At 45.4% G+C, this 20,620-nt stretch overlaps 1 protein-coding gene across 1 annotated transcript in view; it reads left to right on the forward strand.

Annotated features, from left to right (window-relative positions):
• The window catches only part of MIGA2 (mitoguardin 2), a 34,133-nt gene extending 24,027 nt beyond the window's left edge, over window positions 1–10,106 (forward strand). The window contains 4 exon segments of the mRNA XM_044268578.1: window positions 4,667–4,801; window positions 5,890–5,943; window positions 6,186–6,302; window positions 8,210–10,106. Coding sequence (XP_044124513.1) covers window positions 4,667–4,801; window positions 5,890–5,943; window positions 6,186–6,302; window positions 8,210–8,416 — 513 coding nt within the window. The 3' untranslated portion in view covers window positions 8,417–10,106.
• The last annotated feature ends 10,514 nt before the right edge of the window (window positions 10,107–20,620 follow it).

Consider the following 20,620-nt stretch of genomic DNA (forward strand, 5'->3'; position numbering starts at 1 on the left):
TCAAACTTTAAGTTTAAACGGAGGGACCCAAGACAAGCAGCTGAGGTCGGAGAGAGAACTAGCTGGGACCCAGTGCCAGGGACCAGGTAAGTATGATCACCAATGTGGGTCTCACCAGTCTGAGAGGTCTGGAAAGTAGTGCTTTAAAGGTGGCGGAGCACCGGTTCAGTCCTCGCCAGGCGTTGTGCAGGGAAATATCAAAGGGGTCTCAGCAACTGGACTAACAACCAGTCCTATTTGATGTCACTTGCCATGGCTGGAATAACCCTTTAATGCAGTTTATGGCCGATCTAATATTGATGACCTATTCTGAGGATAGGTCATCAATAGTAAAATCCCGGACAACCCCTTTGAAAACTACTGGGGTCATTTATTAAGACTGGCGTTTAAGACGCTGGTCTTAATACCCCTGCGCTGGCGCTTGATGCGCCCAAGTTATAGTGGAGACGCCGGCCTCTACATAACTTTGGCGTATCCACCACCGGTGCCTAACAGCATTAGATCTACACCAGCTCCCTTGCTGTCGTAGATTTACGCAATTTTTTTTTTAGAACTGGTGTAAGTGGCGTGGAATAGGAAGAAGTCACAGAATCTGCAATACATATACGCTAAAAAGTGGCGCATATCTAATCATAAATGACCCCCTACCTGTCAGCAGCGAGCCTATTAATTAAGGAATACTACCTGGTAGGGTTGATCCTGATCATGTTTTTGTGGCGTTCCTGAGGTACAAAAAAAACTAGGGTTTTAGTGCACCAAGGGCATGGCCAGCACTGGATAGCTGAGAAGCTGAAGTGCACCAAGGGGGCTAGTTCCTCTTATCCCCTCGGTGCACTGAAGCCCTCATTTGCATAAAGAATAAAAGTATTTTCTTGGGAACGCCGCAACCGATTTTTAGCAGCAGGATCAACCCTACCAGGCACTCTCTGGTTTAACGTGGTTGATCCTACTGATATTGGCCATCAGTAGCCATGTTAATCTATATACTATAGGCAAAATATATAATATTTAGTAGTTTCAGTGGATAAATAATCCTATTAGTCCCATCCACATCCTTCCCTGTACACACTCGCTCCTTAGGATGAACTTCTGCCAGTAAGACACCAGTGTGTATTTCAGCTATGTATAAGCTTCCAGTATGTATCGGCACAGATGTACTGGGGGCAGTATTCCCGTATGCTTCTTGCAGTCCCACAGTATCTCCCTTGCGGCTGATGATGTAAAGCAGTAATCTGACTGAACAGCTTTTGTTATGCAGTTGTAATTATCTGCTCTTATTATGCAGAGATCAGGAAGCCGTATCAAGGGAGAAGACTGCAATAAAAACACGTATGATTACAACAAGACGTCTCCCATAGGAGCGTCTTGTGGATTCATACAAAGAGTTATCGCCTGAGCTGCTTTTGGGCGCTAAAACGACGGGAAACACAAGCTGCTGTCAGAATTATAAGTAGTATCAAAGGGCATGTTCTGGAAAGTGCCTTTTCCCCATTGTCATTTGAGTCATCATGTTTCAGGCTGCTGAACATTCAGGATTGTCCAATCTTTAAAGAAGCACTCCCACAAAAATGTTTATTCTTTTGACCTGATAAAAAAAGGTACATGATGTAAACTGTAGTTTATCCCCTGTGAGTTATAACCTCCCTTCTCATCCTCAGCTGTGTCATGTGATTAGCACTCTGACTCTCCAAATAACACATAATTTTATGTGTGGACAGGAAGTCAGTTTCTCCATGTATTCCTATGGGAGACTCAATGTCTTATAGGAATGAATAGAGAAGTCACTGACTTACTACCCTCTGTCAGTTGGAGAGCAGAGTGCTGGTCACATGACATGGCTGAGGATCAGAAGGGAGGTTATAACTCACAAATACAGTCAAGTCACTGGTAAGAAGATTACCTTCACTACAGATTACATCATGTACCTTTCTAAAAGGTCATAGAATAAACATTTTTTGTGGGAGGGTTACTTTAAGGGTGGGGCACGGGGCTAGGGACCAAATCAAGTCCATAGGATTGAATATAATTGTCACGGTCCCGCCTGTGGCAGGGACTAGAAGTCGAGGAGACTGGCTGCAGGTGATTGACAGTCTCTTTGGTTTCACTTTGCTGTGTTGTTGCTAGGGATGAGCTAATGTCATCTGAACATAACTATATTAGTGCCATCTCACTAACTAACTTTTATTATATGCTAATTAGCCTCTAGGCGCGGGGGGGGGGGTTGAACCTGCTCCTAGAGGCTTTGTTTGCCCACTTCTTTTCATGCCCTTCTTCTCTTGATTGACAGGGCCAGGCAGCGCTGCTCTCCTCCTGCCGGCCGTGTCTGCAGTGTAAATCTCACACCGTTCAGTATTCGTCGCAGGCGCAGTGAGGGAAGGACGTTCGGCGGCTGCTGGCTTCCTCACTGCGCCGGCGCGAGATTTACACTGCAGACACGGCCGGCGGGAGGAGAGCAGCGCTGCCCTGGCTCTGTCAATCAACAGAAAGACGTGCAAACGGAGCCTCTAGGAACAGGTGCAACCCCCCCCTCCCTTTGCTTCTAGAGGCTAATTATCGAATTATAAAAGTTATTTTTTCTCAATAACGGCGGCAGGCAGTGATATGGCACTAATATAGTTATGTTCAGCTGACATTAGCACATCGCTAATGTCAGCCAGCTTAATACCCATTTTTCAGGTGACAGAAACCCTTTGGCCCCTTTCACACGGGCGAGTTTTCCGTGCGGGTGCGATCCGTGCGGCGAACGTACTGGCACCCGCACTAAATCCTGACCCATTCATTTCTATGGGGCTGTGCACATGAGCGTTGTTTTTAACGCATCACTTGTGCGTTCAGTTGAAATCGCAGCATGCTCTATATTGTCCGATTTTTGACGTGACGCAGGCCCCATAGAAGTGAATGGGGTGTGTGAAAATCGGATGGCATCCGCAACCAAGTACGGGTGCCGTGCAATTTGCACGCACGGTTGTTAGGAGACGATCGGGATGGAGACCCGATCATTATTATTTTCCCTTATAACATGGTTATAAGGGAAAATAATAGCATTCTGAATACAGAATGCATAGTAAACCAGCGCTAGAGGGGTTAAAAAATAATAAATAATAATTTAACTCACCTTAGTCCACTTGATCGCGAAGCTGGCATCTCCTTGTGTCTCCTCCTGCGCTGAACAGGACCTGGGGTGAGCTGCTCCATTAAATACAGGTTAAGGACCTTCGATGACGTCACTCCGGTCATCACATGGTCTTTTACCATGGTGAATTCACCATGGTAAAAGATCATGTGACGTACCATGTGATGACCGGAGTGACGTCATCGAAGGTCCTTAACCTGTATTTAATGGAGCAGCTCACCCCAGGTCCTGTTCAGCGCAGAGGAGACACAAGGAGATGCCGGGCTTCGTGATCAAGTGGACTAAGGTGAGTTAAAAAAAAAAAATTTAACCCCTCTAGCGCTGTTTTACTATGCATTCTGTATTCAGAATGCTATTATTTTCCCTTATAACCATGTTATAAGGGAAAATAATACAATCTTCAGAACATCAATCCCAAGCCCGAACTTCTATGAAGAAGTTCAGGTTTGGGTACCAAACATGCGCGATTTTTCTCACGCGAGTGCAACGCATGACAATGTTTTGCACTCGCGCGGGAAAATCGCGCATTTTCCTGCAACGCACCCGGCTCTTATCGGGGCAAAAAAACTGACGCCCGTGTGAAAGAGGCCTTTAAGTGGTCATTCCTTCTCCTCTATTTATTCTGGCCTCACCCATCATGCTATGCGGTTGATAGCTCCTTGTTTGTGGAAGTCCTGGTGTTGGTTCTCTCTGAGTTCCTGCTCGTCCACATACTTCTGGAAGTTACGTTATCATCTTTGTTTGTTGTTTTCCACTACCTGCTGATATTAGGCCTGAGGGGGAAGGAATAGGCCATCCGTGTCCTGACACTATCTGCAGGGCCCTGCTTAGGGTGAGATTGGGCTTAGGTTCCTGCGTATAACATTCTTCCCATTAAGGTCTGTTCATACTGATAGCAGTCAGGGCACGGCGTAGGGACTCACTAAGTGTGACCATTTCCCTTTCCCTAGCTTCCAGGCCTAATACCTTTTCCCTTCCCTTCTGTGTTCAGTGTGGAGTGTATTTACCACACTGCGCCGTGACAATAATTAAAGATTCTCCAAAATGGAAATTTATAGGGAAAAGACTTTATTTTCTCAGGGTTATCTGTTTTATCTTCCCATGGGCTCAGACTATGATATTGATGTTTGGGTAAAGGGACAGGGTTTAATGGTGGTTATAAAAGTAGATGAATGTCCTCAGAATCTTCTGTTTTTGGTGGACCGGCCAGTCATCTGATGTTATGAGGATGTTCCGCCTCTCCCCCAAAGTCGAGGAAACGAAGGGTCAGGCATGTTCAATTTTAACATACCTGATCCTTCTGTCCTCAGGTAGATGTCTCTAAAGGTTAGAGGTTCAACATACCTGATTCTTCTGTTCTCAGGTGTCTGGCAGCGGGCTTATTCCCCTTTCCCCTATTGAAATTATAGTGCATGCTTGGCCAGGCATGAATATGTATTGTAGGGGGGAGAGAATAGCTTCTACTGCTTCAATGTCAATTTGCACCGAGCAAAACCCTGTAAGCAAATAAACGCTGTCTTCCTCCTCTTTCAGGTGGTCTGTATGAATTTCTTTGACATTGCGCTGGATTTTATCCTAATGGATGCCTTTGAGGATCTCGAAAACCCTCCCAGCTCGGTGATTGCTGTACTGCGGAACCGCTGGTTGTCTGACAGCTTCAAGGAGACAGTAAGCAGGAAGAATAAACATTATAATGCTTTGTGTTAAAAAGGGAACCTGTCATCAACTTTATGCTGCCCATACTAATGGCATCATAAAGTAGAGACAGGTGAGTTGATTTCAGCGCTCTGTCATTTATCTGTCATTTAAAAGTTAAAAGTAAGTGGTTGCCGAGAACCAACATCACAATCATTGCAGACTGGGCCTGGAAAAGAGTCCTGGCCACCCGACAAGGGTCCTGGTTATTCATGAATTCCTGCTCTCCTGCCCACCTGCTGATGACTGACCGGCTTCTACCTAGTTGTCTCCCTTTCTCTCTAGATACCTGATCATTTGGGGTCCAACCGCTGGGACCTCTACTAATCACAAGAATGAGGGGACTCTGCCACCTCATTCTTGTTATTGGTGGGGGTCCCAGTAGTTGGACCCTCACCAATCAGATACTTATCCCAGTCCTGTGGATAGGAGATAAGCTGGTATGGTGAGACAACCCCTTTGAGCAGTGCACGACCTTCACAGCAACGCTCCCTGAGTGATCAGGACTGTCTACGCACAGGGATTAATGGGGTTCAGCACTGCTAGTATACTGATGACCTGTCCTCAGGATAGGTCATCAATATCAGATCGGCCGGGGTCTCTTTGAAGAGGATGCGGCCTCTTCAAAGAGCTGATCGGCGAAGGTCTTGGGAGTCGGTCCCCCGCCTATCTAACATTGAGGATAGGTCATCAATATACTAGTGCTACACAACCCCTCTATGTGAAGGGACATTGGTCAAACTGATCATAATCTTATGGCATATATGGTAAGTCATAAGAAAAAAATGAATTATTTGGTCAGCATAGTCGCTCAGTGGTTAGCACTGGCGCCTTGCAGCGCTGGGGTCCTGGGTTTGAATCTGACCAAGGACACTATCTGCATGTTCGCCCTGTGTTTGCGTTTCCTCCTAAACACCTACTGATAGGAAACTTAGATTATTAACCCCATTGTGGATAATAATGTCTGTGGAATATGTCAGTAAATGATTTGATATATGGGTAATATAAATCAGATATCAATATAAATCAATCAACGTTTTCTCATTATTTATTCGCTCCAGGCCTTGGCGACAGCTTGCTGGTCAGTTTTGAAAGCAAAAAGGAGACTTCTCATGGTAAGGATATTTGGAAAGTGACGCCCATTTCATATTTATGTGGGTGGGTATTTTAGGGGAGAGTAATCCTTTGGGGAGCGTGCCAAAATATATTCAATGTAAGTTCTCATATCCTCATTTTGCCATGGTAAAATATCTGACATTAACACATTCTGTAGGTGTTGGATTAATTATTAAACTTTTTGGATAATTAGACGGTCATAGAAAAGTTTAACCTATACTTACACATTCTACTTTATCAGGTCCCAGATGGTTTCATATCACATTTTTACTCCGTATCGGAGCATGTCAGCCCCATATTGGCATATGGATTTCTTGGTCCAAAAGAAAATTTAACAGAAATATGCAATATCTTTAAGGTGAGGTATATTATTCATTTATTTTGTGGGACAACAGAAGTTCGTTTTTATCTGTTTTTGACTGCGTTTTCTACTCAACGGTATCCTGAGCACATGAGCTGGCATAGATGTGAGCTATAATGTACGGCCACGACCTCTGCTCCCAAGTCCCACCCATACCAAGTCCACTTTTCCAGAAACATGGAGTAAAACACCAAATAGTAAAAAAAAAAAAAAAAAAAAAAAAAATGTATGACACTTTACTGGCACATAAGGGTTGAATAATTCTCCCCCATAGTATCCTGCTGGTGAGACCTTTGAAATCCACTGTAATCTGTAGAGGAACCCAGCAGTGAGTGTCCTGTAGCATCACGCCCAGACTAGTCGATTATCGGGAAGGAAACGCTCCTTCCTGGCAGTTGGCTTCACGTTTAATGGACGTGAAGCACTGCATTTACATGCCGCAATCGCCTGCGCAGTATGAGGACGAGCGATGGCTGCTGCTATCACTTGTCCCCAGACAGATCGCGGTAGCGGATCACTGCCGACACAGCACACGCGGCTGCTCAGAAGCAATAAATTAGCTGCACGAATAAACGATTGTTTCACCCGATGAACAAGCGTTTTTCTTGGTTATCAGAAACTAATGTTCATAGCAATGTCCATCCCTGACAATCGGGCAATGTAAATCCAGTGTCATTGAAATCCATTCATGAGCTGGGTCTCCTATAGTCAGATTTAGAAGAAAGTTCCATTAGCTACATGTGAAGTTACAAGCTTTTACTATTTACACTATGCAAAGGTTTGAGAGAAAGCACATGTAGTAACGTTAAAGGGGTTTTCTGTGATTTTTACCATCAATATCCGCCGATTTCCGACCCAGCACCCCCGCCGATCGGCTGGTTGAAGAGAAGGCCGAGCTCCGTGCAAGAGCATGCCTTCCCTTCATTGATCACCGTCGACATCGCAGAGGTGTAATTACAACCCGTCCTATTAACTTCAATGGGACGGCTCCTTCCTATTCAAGTGTATACTACAGAGCTGGTCCCATAGAAGTGTATAGGACGGGTTGTAATTACACATGCTCACCGCTGCAATGTCGATGGCAAGCAGGTAAATAATGAAGGAAAGGCTGCGCTTGCGCGGAGCGCGGCTGGGTTTCCGACCCCAGCCGATCTTAGATTAATCCTGAGGATAGGTCATCATCAATATTAAAATCCTGGAAAACTCCTTTAAAGGGAACCTGTCATCAACGTTATGCTGACCTCACTGAGGGCAGCATAAATTAGTGACAGAAATGCTGATGTCAGCGGTGTGTCACTCATGAGCTAAAAGTAAGTGGTTGCTGAGAACCAGCATCATAATCATTGCAGGCATGGGCCTGGAAAAGAGTCAAATCTACCTGAGAAGAGTCCTGGTTATACATAATCTCCTGCTCTCTCGCCATCTCTCGCCAGTTGTCTCCTAGAGAGAAAGGGAGAAAACTAGGTAGAAGCCTGTCAGTCATCAGCAGGAGAGAAAGAATTCATGGATAACCAGGACTCTTCTCAGGTGGCCGGGACTCTTTTCCAGGCCCAGTCTGCATGTTGGTTCTCGGCAACCACTTACTTTTAACTTTATGAATGACAGACCGCTGAAATCAACTCACCTGTCTCTGCTTTATACTGCCATTAGTGTGGGTAGCATAACGTTGATGACAGGTTCCCTTTAACTGCTAGATTATTGAGTACATATTGACTCCTGCTTTTTGTGATATGTATCTATAGACAGATGCCTCGCTATTCTCATTAAGAGTATTTTCTGAGGCTTGATTTGGGGTAATTCTACGCCAATATACTGTATATTATAAAATCCTATTCTCTACTATGGCACGTGGCGGCTGACTACTTCTATCGCCGCGTGATAACCTGTTTCTGCTTGTGTTCCAGCATCAGATAGTGCAGTATTTAAAGGACATGTTTGACTTGGATAAAGTGAGATACACTACAGTCCAATCACTGGCGGAAGATATCCTGCATCTTTCTCGCAGGCGGAGCGACATCCTCCTGGGATATCTGGGGATGGACTCTGTACGGGAGGAAATGAACGGCAACGTCCATGTTGGAAACAGAACAGAAGAAGAACTTCACCTCTGACGGCAGTGATGAAAATTCAGAATGTATTCGCACTGACGCTTCAGGACCCTTCCAGGCTCTTAGGCCAGTTTTAAGACAGCAGTAAACGCAGCTGCATTTTTAATGTCTGTATTACCGCTATCAGGACTGGATCCTCCCCACTGCGATTCCTCTGAACCAAACTCTGATCACCTATGATGATGTAAGTTTGATTTAGCGGGACCACCGGAGATGTTTGAGTTTTGTAGCCACTCTAAACTAACCTAAATCAGTCGGCTGAAGCTGCTGCACGTGGTCACCATCCCGTGGCTCCATTCTGTAGGGGCACGGGCTGCAGATCATTGACCCAAAAGGATCTTCTCCTTGAATGATGCACAGACTTGAAGCTGTGAAGGACGAAGCAGTGAGGTTTTAGTGGCATTGTTATATATATTTTTTTTAAATTATGCGCTGAATTCGACATCTACTGAAATCCTTCGCCTGAACGTTGAAACTCTAATATATCATTTCTATTATGGACAGTTTTTAAAGGAAAGAAAAACTAATGGACAAAGGAAATGTGATAATTTTTTTTTTTTTGTGCATAGTTGACTTTTCTTTTTGCACATATACCTTAACTGTGAAGAGACTGGCAAGTAAAGATAAGTTGAAAATGGAAGTCGTCTTTCCTTCAGTTCCAGCTACCGCCAAGATGATGGGTTATCAAAAAGTTCAGATGGTAGTACATTAGTGCTAGCAGAGTGATGGATTGGAAATGAAACGTGTGTCGGGTTGTCCAAGATGGCAGCACCAGACCCTTCAGCTGAATCTCACTGACACTATTTACTATTATCCTTGTCCTTAATGCGGACAATAATAGGACATTTTCTATTATTTTGCGGAACGGAAATGCACATGTAGCGAGTAACATTGAAATGAATGGTTCCGCATACGGTCCGCAAAAAAAAAACAGAACAGACACGGAAAGAAAATTCATTTGTGTGCATGAGCCCTTAACAGAAGGAATGTGACTTTGTGTAGAGCTGTACAACTCCACTATAAGGCCTCATGCACACAAACGTATTTTCTTTCCGTGTCCATTCAGTTTTTTTTGGCGGACTGTACGCGGAACCATTCATTTCAATGGGTCCGAAAAAAACAAAACAACAAAAAAAACGGAAGTTACTCTGTGTGCATTCCATTTCCGTATCTCCGTTCTGCAAAATAACAGAACATTGTCCGCAATAAGGGCAAAGATAGGACTGTTCTATAAGGGGCCAGCTGTTCCGTTCCGCAAAACATGGAATGCACACGGACGTCATCCGTATTTTTTGCGGACCGCATGTGTGGGACTGAAGTGAAATTTCCTGCCAGTCCCGGACTGGGACTATTAGGAATTACTACAGGATGTGCATTCGGCGGGCAAAGTTTAGATTTTGTCATTCTAAAACCGTTATCTGTGAAATGTACTACCTTTCCCCCTTACAGTTCTTTTTGAATATTATAATCATTTGTCGATGGGTTCATATCTGTGTTTGCAAAGTATTGTGACTTTTTGTTGCACTAATCTGTTTGCTTTGTTTTTTTTTTAAACTCGTTTTATTGAAGTATAAAGTTGCACTATTATCATACATGACAGTTTGACATGACCATAAAGTCAATATTGCGAGTATACAGAGTCAACATGCAAGTTGACAATAAACAAACAAAGGAAACAAACATTCCGTGGTACATAATCCCAAAAATAATTTCCCCTGGACGCAGCAGGGTTACGTGGCAGACACCATTCCCAATCCGAAAATGATTTCCCACCATTCATGTACAGGGACATCAACATATATGGCAATTGAGAACAAAGGAGAAAAAAGGTATATATACATAATAAAGCAAAAACAGAAAAGCCCAACATTTCCCAGCAAGGCCTGCATAGCTAAATTGAAATAAGAGGCTATCGAGAATTCAGCGTACTAGCGGACGCGCACCATTCCCCCCACACTTTCTCAAATTTCTGGGGGCATCCCCTATGAATGTATACCACTTTCTCCAGAGGAATAATCTGGTTCACCACCCGCTTCCAGTGGTTAACATTAGTCATCCTATCGGCCATCCACCTAAGAGCTATCGCCTTCCTAGCCAGAAATAGAGTTTCCTCCAGGAATATCCTATGGTGATGAGACCACATCTCCTCATCGATAACTCCCAACAGGCACACCTTGGGACATAGAGGAACAGTACCTGGCACTAAGTTAGACAATAAGGCCGTCACATCCCTCCAAAAGCATTGTATCGCTCTACATTCCCACATCATATGCCAGAAGTTAGCATTGGGCTGTTGACATCTTAAGCAATTGTCATTCTGCATCCTACCCATTCGGAATAGCCTGCTCGGTGTGAGGTAGCTCCTATGAAGTATATGTAACTGTATTATCTTATTGTTAACCGAGGGGGAAACTCTTGTGGGAGCTGCCAGCGCTTCGGCCCATTCAGTCTCAGAGAGGGACGGAATGCAAAGCCTCCATTTGTCCTCTACACCCAGGGGGGAGGCAATCATCTTCGTGGTTATGAGGTGTGTATAGATAGCCGATATGAGTCCTCTGGGACCTTGTGTGGATAGCACTCCAATCAGCGGGTAATTGGAAATCTTTCTAGATCCTCTTCCGAACTGTGCGGCGAGAGCGTGTCTAATCTGCAGAAACCTAAAAAACATGTGTCTCGGGACTCCATATTTATCCTGTATTTGAGTAAAGGATCTCAGGGATCCTCCCTCATACAAGTCTCCCAGGGCCAGTACCCCATGATCCCTCCACGTCGCAGCACCGTCATGACTACTCAAATGCGGAAACATAGGGTTTCCCCATAGGGGTATTGCGTCCGGTAGGTCAGAGTATACCTTCAATTTAGCTGCCTCCCATACCTGATGGGCCAACCTATGTAATAAGAGGGTTTTACCGTGGAAAAGGTTAATATCTTCCAGCACCGGCCATAAGGAATGTAGCTGGAGGAAGTCCTGCAAATAGAATTCCGCATTGGGGAGGGACTGCGAAGACACCCAGGAGGTTAGATAACGTAGTTGACCCGCTAGGAAGTACATGAACAGGTCCGGGAGTGCCGCACCCCCCTGCAACTTGGGTCTCTGAAGAGTGCGCAGCGCCAGTTTCCTTCTAGCCCTACCCCAAATAAAAGCGGACATCATAGAGTGGAGGCGGTCAAAGAACCGTCTCGGGATAGTCGTACTAGCATGTTCCAGTACATATAAGGCTTTGGGTAGAAGGACCATCTTTATGAGGTTCAGACGTCCCATCAGGGAAATAGGGAGCGACCGCCACGCTGCAAATTTCTTCGTGAAAAACAAAGTTAAGGGCTCTATGTTCAAAGCGTAAGCTGAGGGGGGATCCCTAGTTATTATAATACCTAAGTACTTAAACCTATCCACAACAGGCAGATTGTGATATGTCACGGGCCATCCCTCAGGCTGAAGGGGCATCAGGGCCGACTTGGTCCAATTAATATGCAATCCAGAGAACCGGCCAAAAGTTTCAATTAACTCAATCGCCCTGGGTAACGACTGCTCCGCCTTATCCATGAAAAGGATCAGGTCGTCAGCGTATAACCCGACTCTGTCCTCTCTATCCCCCAAGGATATTCCTCTGTAGACTCCATCCTGCCTCAGTCGAAGTGCCAAGTGTTCTATTGCGACTGCAAATAGGAGGGGTGACAGAGGGCAACCCTGTCTTGTGCCTCTACCCAAATCAAAACAGCCTGAGTGCGAGCCGTTCACCAGTATATTCGCTTTAGGCTGCCTATATAACATTCGCACCCACTGGGCAAATACTGGGCCAAATCCAAAGCATTTCAGCGCTTCCAGTAGATACGGCCATTCCACCGAATCAAAGGCTTTGGCCGTGTCCAAAGAAGCAAGGACCCATGGCTTTTCTAAAGCTCTCCCAATTTGCGTTATTACTTGCGCCCTCCTGATGTTACTGGATGTGGACCTCCCAGGTATAAAACCAGATTGATCCTGGTGTACAATAGAGGCGACAACCCTATTCAATCTATTGGCAATCATTTTTGTAAGAACCTTATAATCTAGGTTTAGCAAGGATATGGGCCTGTATGAGCCACACTCTAAGGGGTCCTTATCCGGCTTCAAGATGATTACAATGGTGGCGTCATAAAAGGAGTCCGGCAGTTTCTGTTGAGACATAGCTGCCTGCAGCATACTCCTCATTCTAGGGGCCAAAATGTCACCATACCTATTGTACACCTCGATCGGTATGCCGTCCGGCCCAGGAGCTTTCCCAGTATTTAGACCTCGCATGGCATCCTGTATTTCTTCCAAAGTAAAGTCTCTCTCAAGCGAGTCTCTATCCTCAGCACTCAATTGGGGATGCGTCACTTCCTGTAAATATGTCGTGAGTTCCTGGGGTGAATATCGTGACACCGAACTATATAATTCTTGATAGAATTCCTGAAATCTAGCAAGGATGTCTGGCGACCTTTCCCTTATCTCACCGTCCAATCCTCTTATACGTAGGACTGGGGGGGCTGATGAATTATTCCGAGCAATATGTGCCAAAAGCTTACCTGCCTGGCCTCCCTGTTCAAAAGACTGCTGTTTAAGAAAGAAAAGTTTCCGGTCACTTTTCTCCTGCAGGTGTTGCATATACTGTCTCCCTTTAAGAAGCCAGTCTACCCTGTTAGCCTCAGAGGGGTCTCCGATAAAGGCAGTCTCTGCTACTTTACAAGTCTCCTGCAGTTCTACCTCCCTGCGGTGGGCCTCCCTTTTAATATAAGCTATGGATGATTTAATACAACCCCGTAAGTAAGCTTTTAACGTTTCCCAGATTAGTAGTTCATCTGTTGTGTCACCCTGCACCTCAAAAAACATATGGAGTTGATCCGGGATCCGATCATTGGGCCCCATCAGGGTGAGCCAGAAGGGATGAATGCGCATCTTGTTCCCACCCTCCCGACCATCTAACAGTAAGAACTTTGCTAACAGCGGGGCGTGGTCAGAGGGACCCTGCGGACAGTACTCAATGCTCTCCAGTTCAGTAAGGGTTAGTGCATTACCCATGATGTAATCTATCCTAGATAAGGCACCTCTAGAAGGGGTGAAGCAAGAGTACTGCACCGCTAGGGGATGCCTCTCCCGCCAGAGGTCCAGCCAGCCCATTTCAGTGGCCACCTTCAGGAGTGCCGAAGTTGAGCTAACGTGTCCCATACTTCCCGCCTGACCCCGAAAACGGTCCAGCTCCGGATTCATTAGCATATTAAAGTCCCCCATACAGATCAGTCTGACATTCGGATACTGCACCACAAAGCTTACCACAGCCTGCAGGACAGATATACTGGCCGGTGGAGGATTATACACATTAATGATGACATACGGAGTACAATTAACATACGCATGCACAAATATGTACCGGCCGTCTGGATCCTCCACGAGCCTCTGCATCTCCCATCGTAGACTACTGTGTACTAAAACCGCCACCCCTCTTGAGTATGAGTTTCCATATGCATTGGCGCTCCACTGGACCCACGACTTCTTTACTCTGTTGCCCGTCTCCGAAGTTAAGTGGGTCTCCTGCAAACCTAGAATATGTGGGGCTAGCCGACGCACATGTGAAAACACCGCTAATCTCTTCCTGGGCCCACCCAAACCCCTCACATTCCATGACATAACTGTTAGTCCCGCCATGCTATCTGGAATCCCATGGATTTCATAAGTAATGTGTCCCTAAACAGAATCTCGGGGCCCCACTCACTGCCATTCACTCTATACATCTGCGTCATACATTCCCAGGGAATAATAGCATACCACCAGAACAAACACATAAAAATAACGTAACAACCAGATGTCAGTAACATCAAGTGTAAAGCAGGCACAAGGCCCACAACATTTGTGACCGTGTATACGGGGACCTGCATGGTGTACCTAGATGTTATCCCAATGCAGGTAATCGCCGGGTGAGACCCGTGGCTATAGAAAACTAAATAGCATAATATCAACTAACCCAAGTGCAGAAAAAAACAAAACATTTCAGAGTACATAACACTCCGTATATCCTAAGAAGAGAACCATGATGATCATACGATACCAATGAAGTGTTCCTGCGAGCGAAGTCCAACAAGAATTAACGTTCTGCACAAATCCGCTCGGAGTAGGTTAGTGTAGTAAGGATCCCAAAGTTCCTCAGATCCCTATCTCGGTCTGCTGGCAATCCATTCATCGGCTTCCCTCGGATCCGTGAAAAATAAGGATTTCCCGCCGTCTACAACCCGGAGCCGTGCTGGATATGACATGGAATACTGGATATTCAGCTCGCGTAGCTTCCTCTTGACCGCCACAAAGGTGGATCTTTTCTTCTGTAACTCCGCCGAAAAATCAGGGAATAGCGAAATCCTGGAGTTGTTATACGATAAGTTCTGCGCGGTCCTAGCCAAGGTAAGCAGCAGATCTCTGTCCTTCCAGTTCAAGAGTCTGGCCAGCAAGGGTCTGGAGGGAGCCCCCGGTGGGGGAGGTCTCGCCGGGACCCTATGAGCCCTCTCCACAGCGTATGTTGCTGAGAACGCGGCCCCCGGAAATGTGGTCTTGAACCAATTTTCTATAAAAGATGCAGGATCCATTCCTTCAGCCCGTTCCGGAAGGCCTAAGATTCGGATGTTATTTCGTCTGGATCTATTCTCCAGATCATCGCATTTTTGCTGCCACAGCTGTACTTTCTGCTCCAAATCAGACAGCTTGACCTGCATTGGCCGGGTGATGTCTTCCAGCTCTGACACCCTGTGCTCAGTCTGTCTCGCTCTTTCCCGCAGCTGCTGCACATCATGCCTCAGGAGCCCCACATCCACCTTTACCTCCTCAATTTTGCTGGTAAGGGAGGTCTGGCACATAGAGATCGCTGTCATCAGCTGCTCATGGGCTTCTTTAGGTGAAAGCTCAGCTTCTTCCTCACTTTGAGGATCCTGCTGCAGGGCCGGATTGCCGCGTGTCACATGCGCGCGCTGGGTAGATGGAGACGCAGCGCCATGTGGATTCTCGGCTCTAGCAAATTCACGGAGCCGGTCCGCCGCTGCCTGTGCCTTGCTTGGGCTCATTTTGCTTCTCCTGGTGGTCCCCCTCCGTTTCTGCACTTGCCACTCTATGATTGCGGCTATTTAGAAATCAGGATGGATAAGGATTGTGATCGGGTCTCGGAGCGGCGCTCAGAAGCGTGCGCTCATACCGGATGTTGGTCACGCCCCCCCAATCTGTTTGCTTTGTATCATTGCACATTTTACTGATATACACATTTTATGTATGTGGTGCGTTCAGGTCGGCGGAGAGTCTGCTACAGTGTTATTTCTAATCTGATGACCGCACTTTATGGGCTAACTGAATGCTTTCACAAAAGTAAGAAGATCACAAACGATCTAAGTAAAAGCGAAAGAGATTAATAATCACATATTGTGGCAGATTTACTGATTCTAAAAAAAAAAAAAAGGTGCCAAATTGATCACACTGGCTCGGGCTGGATGATGAGTTTGGCTATACGGTTTTGTCTAAAGGTGGACGTACACATTAGACCAAAGTTGGGATTTCAACCCAAACGAACGTTCATCGGGTGAAATTTTAAAGAGTAACTAACCCTTTATAACAATTTTTATTATGATGGTACCTAATGCTCTAATAAAACTATCTCTAATGTACTTTATTAATCAATTTGGTATTTTTCTTACTCCTATACGTCCCTAAAGCCTATTATTCACTGTGCGCTTAAAACTCTGTTCACCGCTGACAGCTCAGCGGAGTACGGAGTGTGAAATTTATGAATGGGAGGGCAAGAGCGCATATTGCTGCTCCTGCCCGTGCTCCCCGGAGGATTACTAACTCCTGGCATAGCGCATAGGTACTCCGCTAAGCTAAGAGTCGACATGCAGTTCACTACGACATGCTTAGCGGAGCAGGCAGAATCAGGAGCCCGCTCCGCTCAGCTAATTCTGGCATAGTACATGGGTACAGAGTACCCATGCGCTATGCCAGGAGTTAGTAATCCTCTGGGGAACACGGGCAGGAGCAACAATATGCGCTCTTGCCCCCTCCATAAATTTCACACTCCGTACTCCGCTGAGCTGTCAGGGGTGAACAGAGTTTTAAGCGCACAGTGAATGGTACGCTTTAGGAGCGTAAAAGAGTAAGAAAAATACAAAATTGATTAATAAAGTACATTAGAGAGAGTTGTATTAGGGCATTAGGAACAACATATAAAAAATTGCTATGAAGGTTTAGTTACTCTTTAACAACGAACAATCATTTTGACCGGCCAATGACAGATTGTGATCATCTGACAAGAAGTTGGCCGCGTTTTAATATTTCCATCAGATACTCGGAAGAGCTTTCGTTCAAAGATTTTGTTCATGGATGAAAGATCTTTCTTTGAAAGAACTTTCCCAGTGAGATCGTTCATCCATCGCCCGGTTTCATTGAACGGGCTAAAATGTGTGTGGCCATTTATTTTACACCAGTTTGTGCCAATTTTTGTTCTATCCTAGACTCACACCCCTTTCCACTAAGACATGTCTCCTGACAGGCGAGACGCAGTAGGTTATTCTTTTTGGCACATTTGCTTAAAGAGAACCTGTCATCAACTTTATGCTACCCATACTAACGGCAGAATAAAGTAGAGACAGGTGAGTCGATTTCAGCGTTCTGTCATTTATAAGTTAAAAGTAAGTAGTTGCGGAGAACCAACATCACAATCATTGCAGACTGGGCCTGGAAAAGAGTCCCGGCCGCCTGAGAAGAGTCCTGGTTATTCAGGAATTCCTGCTCTCCTGCTGATGACTGACCGTCTTCTACCTAATTTTCTCCCTTTCTCTCTAGGAGAGAACTGCCAATCATCAGCAGACGGGCGAGAGAGCAGGAGATTAGGAATAACCAGGACTCTTCTCAGGTAGATTTCACTTTTTTCAAGGCCTGGGCTGCAATGATTATGATGCTGGTTCTCAGCAACCGCTTACTTTTAGCTGATGAGTGACACACCGCTGACATCAGCATTTCTGTCACTATTTTATGCTGCCATCAGGGAGATCAGCATACCGTTGATGACAGGTTCCCTTTAATAAATATATCTAAATCTTGATGTGACATTTGCGATGCTTACGTTGCTTCCAAGTTATGCTAAAGTAAATGTGTAATATCTGATGGAGTTTTCCGGTTACACCGATGAGTCCCCGGCGGGTACTTGATGGGCACCTTGGTCAATGGACACTTGCCTGCCATCTTTATCATCCAATGGCTGAACACACGAAGCTTCGACCTGTAATGCTAACAAAAGAAACAAGAATACAAAAGTTATGTTTTTTTTTTTTCAGTTTAGGCTACTTTCACACTAGCGTTCGGGGCTCCGCTTGTGAGTTCCGTTTGAAGGCTCTCGCAAGCGGCCCGAACGGATCCGTCCAGCCCCAATGCATTCTGAGTGGATGTGGATCTGCTCAGAATGCCTCAGTCTGGCACCGTTTGGCCTTCGTTCCGCTCAGCAGGCGGACACCCAGCGTTCGGGTGTCTGCCTGGCCGTGCGGAGGCAAACGGATCCGTCCAGAGTTCCAATGTAAGTCAATGGGGACGGATCCGTTTGACGTTGACACAATATGGTGCAATTTCAAACGGATCCGTCCCCCATTGACTTTCAATGTAAAGTCTGGACGGATCCGTCTCACTAACAATTAGACTTAGACTTTTTTCTGAAATATAATGCAGACGGATCCGTTCTGAACGGATCCCATATCTGCATTATAACAGCGGATCCGTCTGTGCAGACACCAGACGGATCCGCTCCGAACGCAAGATTGAAAGTAGCCTAACTTAACCAAGGATTAGTGATCTGTCTATAGTGGCTCAGAGCTGCTCATATGGAGATTTAAAGGGGTTGTGGAGGGGGTACATATTGATGACCTGTCCTCAGGATAGATCATCAATATAAGATCAGCAGGGGTCCCACTCCTGGCACCCCCATCGATCAGCTGCGTGAAGAGGAGGTGGCTCTCATGAGATCTGGTCCCTGAATGCATATGCCACATATGAAGTACAAGTGTCGGTGGTTCGTGGGCGCACAAGATAAGATCACAATGTCCCGCTGCTAAGAGCGCATGATAGTCGGATTTCTGTCCACTTTCATGTATTCATGTTAACTTGAACGACCACATTCACCTTTGGATGAAGCAGCATGACACTATTTGTTGTGCTGGCGCAAGTTGCCGTGTGGCCCTAGACTAAGTCACCCATCATTTAAAGAGCACCTGCCGTCAGTTATTAACTAATTGTCTTCCCCTAGTAATAACAATTCTGCAGCATCTATTCTTATAACTCTATGTAGTACTATTCCTGTCTTATTCCTGCTAGATTGTCTGCAGTAAAGGTACTGCTGGGTGTTACCAGTAGCAGGTTTGTCTGACTCTGGCCAATCTGTGCTGCCAGTAATACCCCCCCCCCCCCCCCCAACTGGTAACACCCATCTGTACCTTTACTGCAAGCTGCTGGCAATTCATTCATAAACCTCTAGTGGTAATAACAGAGGAATGGCACAATGTGGAGTCCTAAGAATAGATGCTCCAGAATTGTTATTACATGGGGGATGCAAGTAATTAATAAAATACACGTCAGGAAAGGTGACGGGTCCTCATTAATGTGACGTCTCAGGTCACAATCCTAAAACGTTGTACTGTAAAGAATGGATGAATAAACTGCCTTTGGTTGTTCCCGTGGTTACTGCAGACTTTTTTTTTTCCTTCTTTTAGCAAAACATTTCTACCTGCCTTGACTAATGATCTTCACTTTTAAATGCAATCTAAGGCTACATGCACACGACCATATGTGTTTTGCGTACCGCGAATTGCGGATCCACAAACAAAAACGGATGGCACCCGTTTTTTGTTTTTTTTTGCGGATCCATTGTAACAATGCCTTGCAGATCCATTGTAACAATGCCTAAAACGGACAAGAATAGGACATGTTCTATTTTTTTTTTTTTTTGCGGGGCTACGGAACGGACATACTGATGCGGACAGCACATTTAAATAGTTCCGCATCCTATCCGCAAAAAAAAACAAAGAACGGATATGGAAACAAGCAATGTTCTTGTACATGTAGCCTTAATGAAATGTCGTTGCTAAGGTTTTGTTCACACCAGCGTCTGAGGCTCCTTTGCAGTTTACATCAGATTCAGGGCTCATGCACACAACCTTATGTATTTTGCGGTCCGTGAAAAACGGTTCCGCAAAAAAGATGGATGACGTCCGCGTGCGTTCTGTATTTTGCAGAATGAAACAGCTGGCCCCTAATAGAACAGTATTATCCTTGTCCTTAATGCGGACAATAATAGGACATGTTCTGTTTTTTTGCGGAACGGAAATGCACATGTAGCGAGTAACATTGAAATGAATGGTTCCGCATACGGTCCGCAAAAAAAACCTGAACAGACACGGAAAGAAAGTACATTTGTGTGCATGAGCCCTTAACAGAAGGAATATGACTTTGTGTAGAGCTCCGCATATGGTCGGCAAGAAACCAAAACAAAAAAACCTGCAACGGACACAGAGAAAATACGTTTGTGTGCATGAGCCCTAATGAAAAGCAAATCAAGAACAGGAGGAGGACATAATAACATGCCTGTTAAGCTAGGTGTATATGGGGTCAGCCACCTTCAGCACTCCAACTGCTGTGAAACTACAATTCCCAGCATGCTCCATTCATTTCTATGAGAGTTCTGAGAAGAGCAGAGCAAGTATGCATGCTGGGAGTTGTAGTTTCACAACAGTTGGAGTGCCGGAGGTTGGCTATGGGTGTAGGTAGAGAATTTATATGTAGGTTTCTGAAAAGGGGCTTTAGAGACAACCAAGGAAATATAAAGTGGGAGAGTATGAACAACCGACAGAGGTAACTGACGTGGCATGAACCACGGGGGAGGCACATTAAAAAAAAATAATAAAAAAAAATATGAAGGCTCATGATAAAATGGATATAGAGTACGGAACTATTGTCTTTGTAATACTGGGGGATCCATAACGTCCTGTTTTACTATTTTGCCATCTGCTGGCTATATGTATAACTGCAGCACGTGGCTTCTGTAGTTGGATGTAGGCGCACGTACAGTAGATGTGTGTCGCACCACAGCTCCAGTTTCATGTACTTGCAATGTTTCGCACATCAGCACTTTCACACCGATTCCCATTTTCTATGAAATGTATGGGAAGAGCCAGTTACCA

The sequence above is a fragment of the Bufo gargarizans genome, chromosome 9, assembly GCF_014858855.1.
Source record: "Bufo gargarizans isolate SCDJY-AF-19 chromosome 9, ASM1485885v1, whole genome shotgun sequence".
NCBI lineage: Eukaryota > Metazoa > Chordata > Amphibia > Anura > Bufonidae > Bufo > Bufo gargarizans.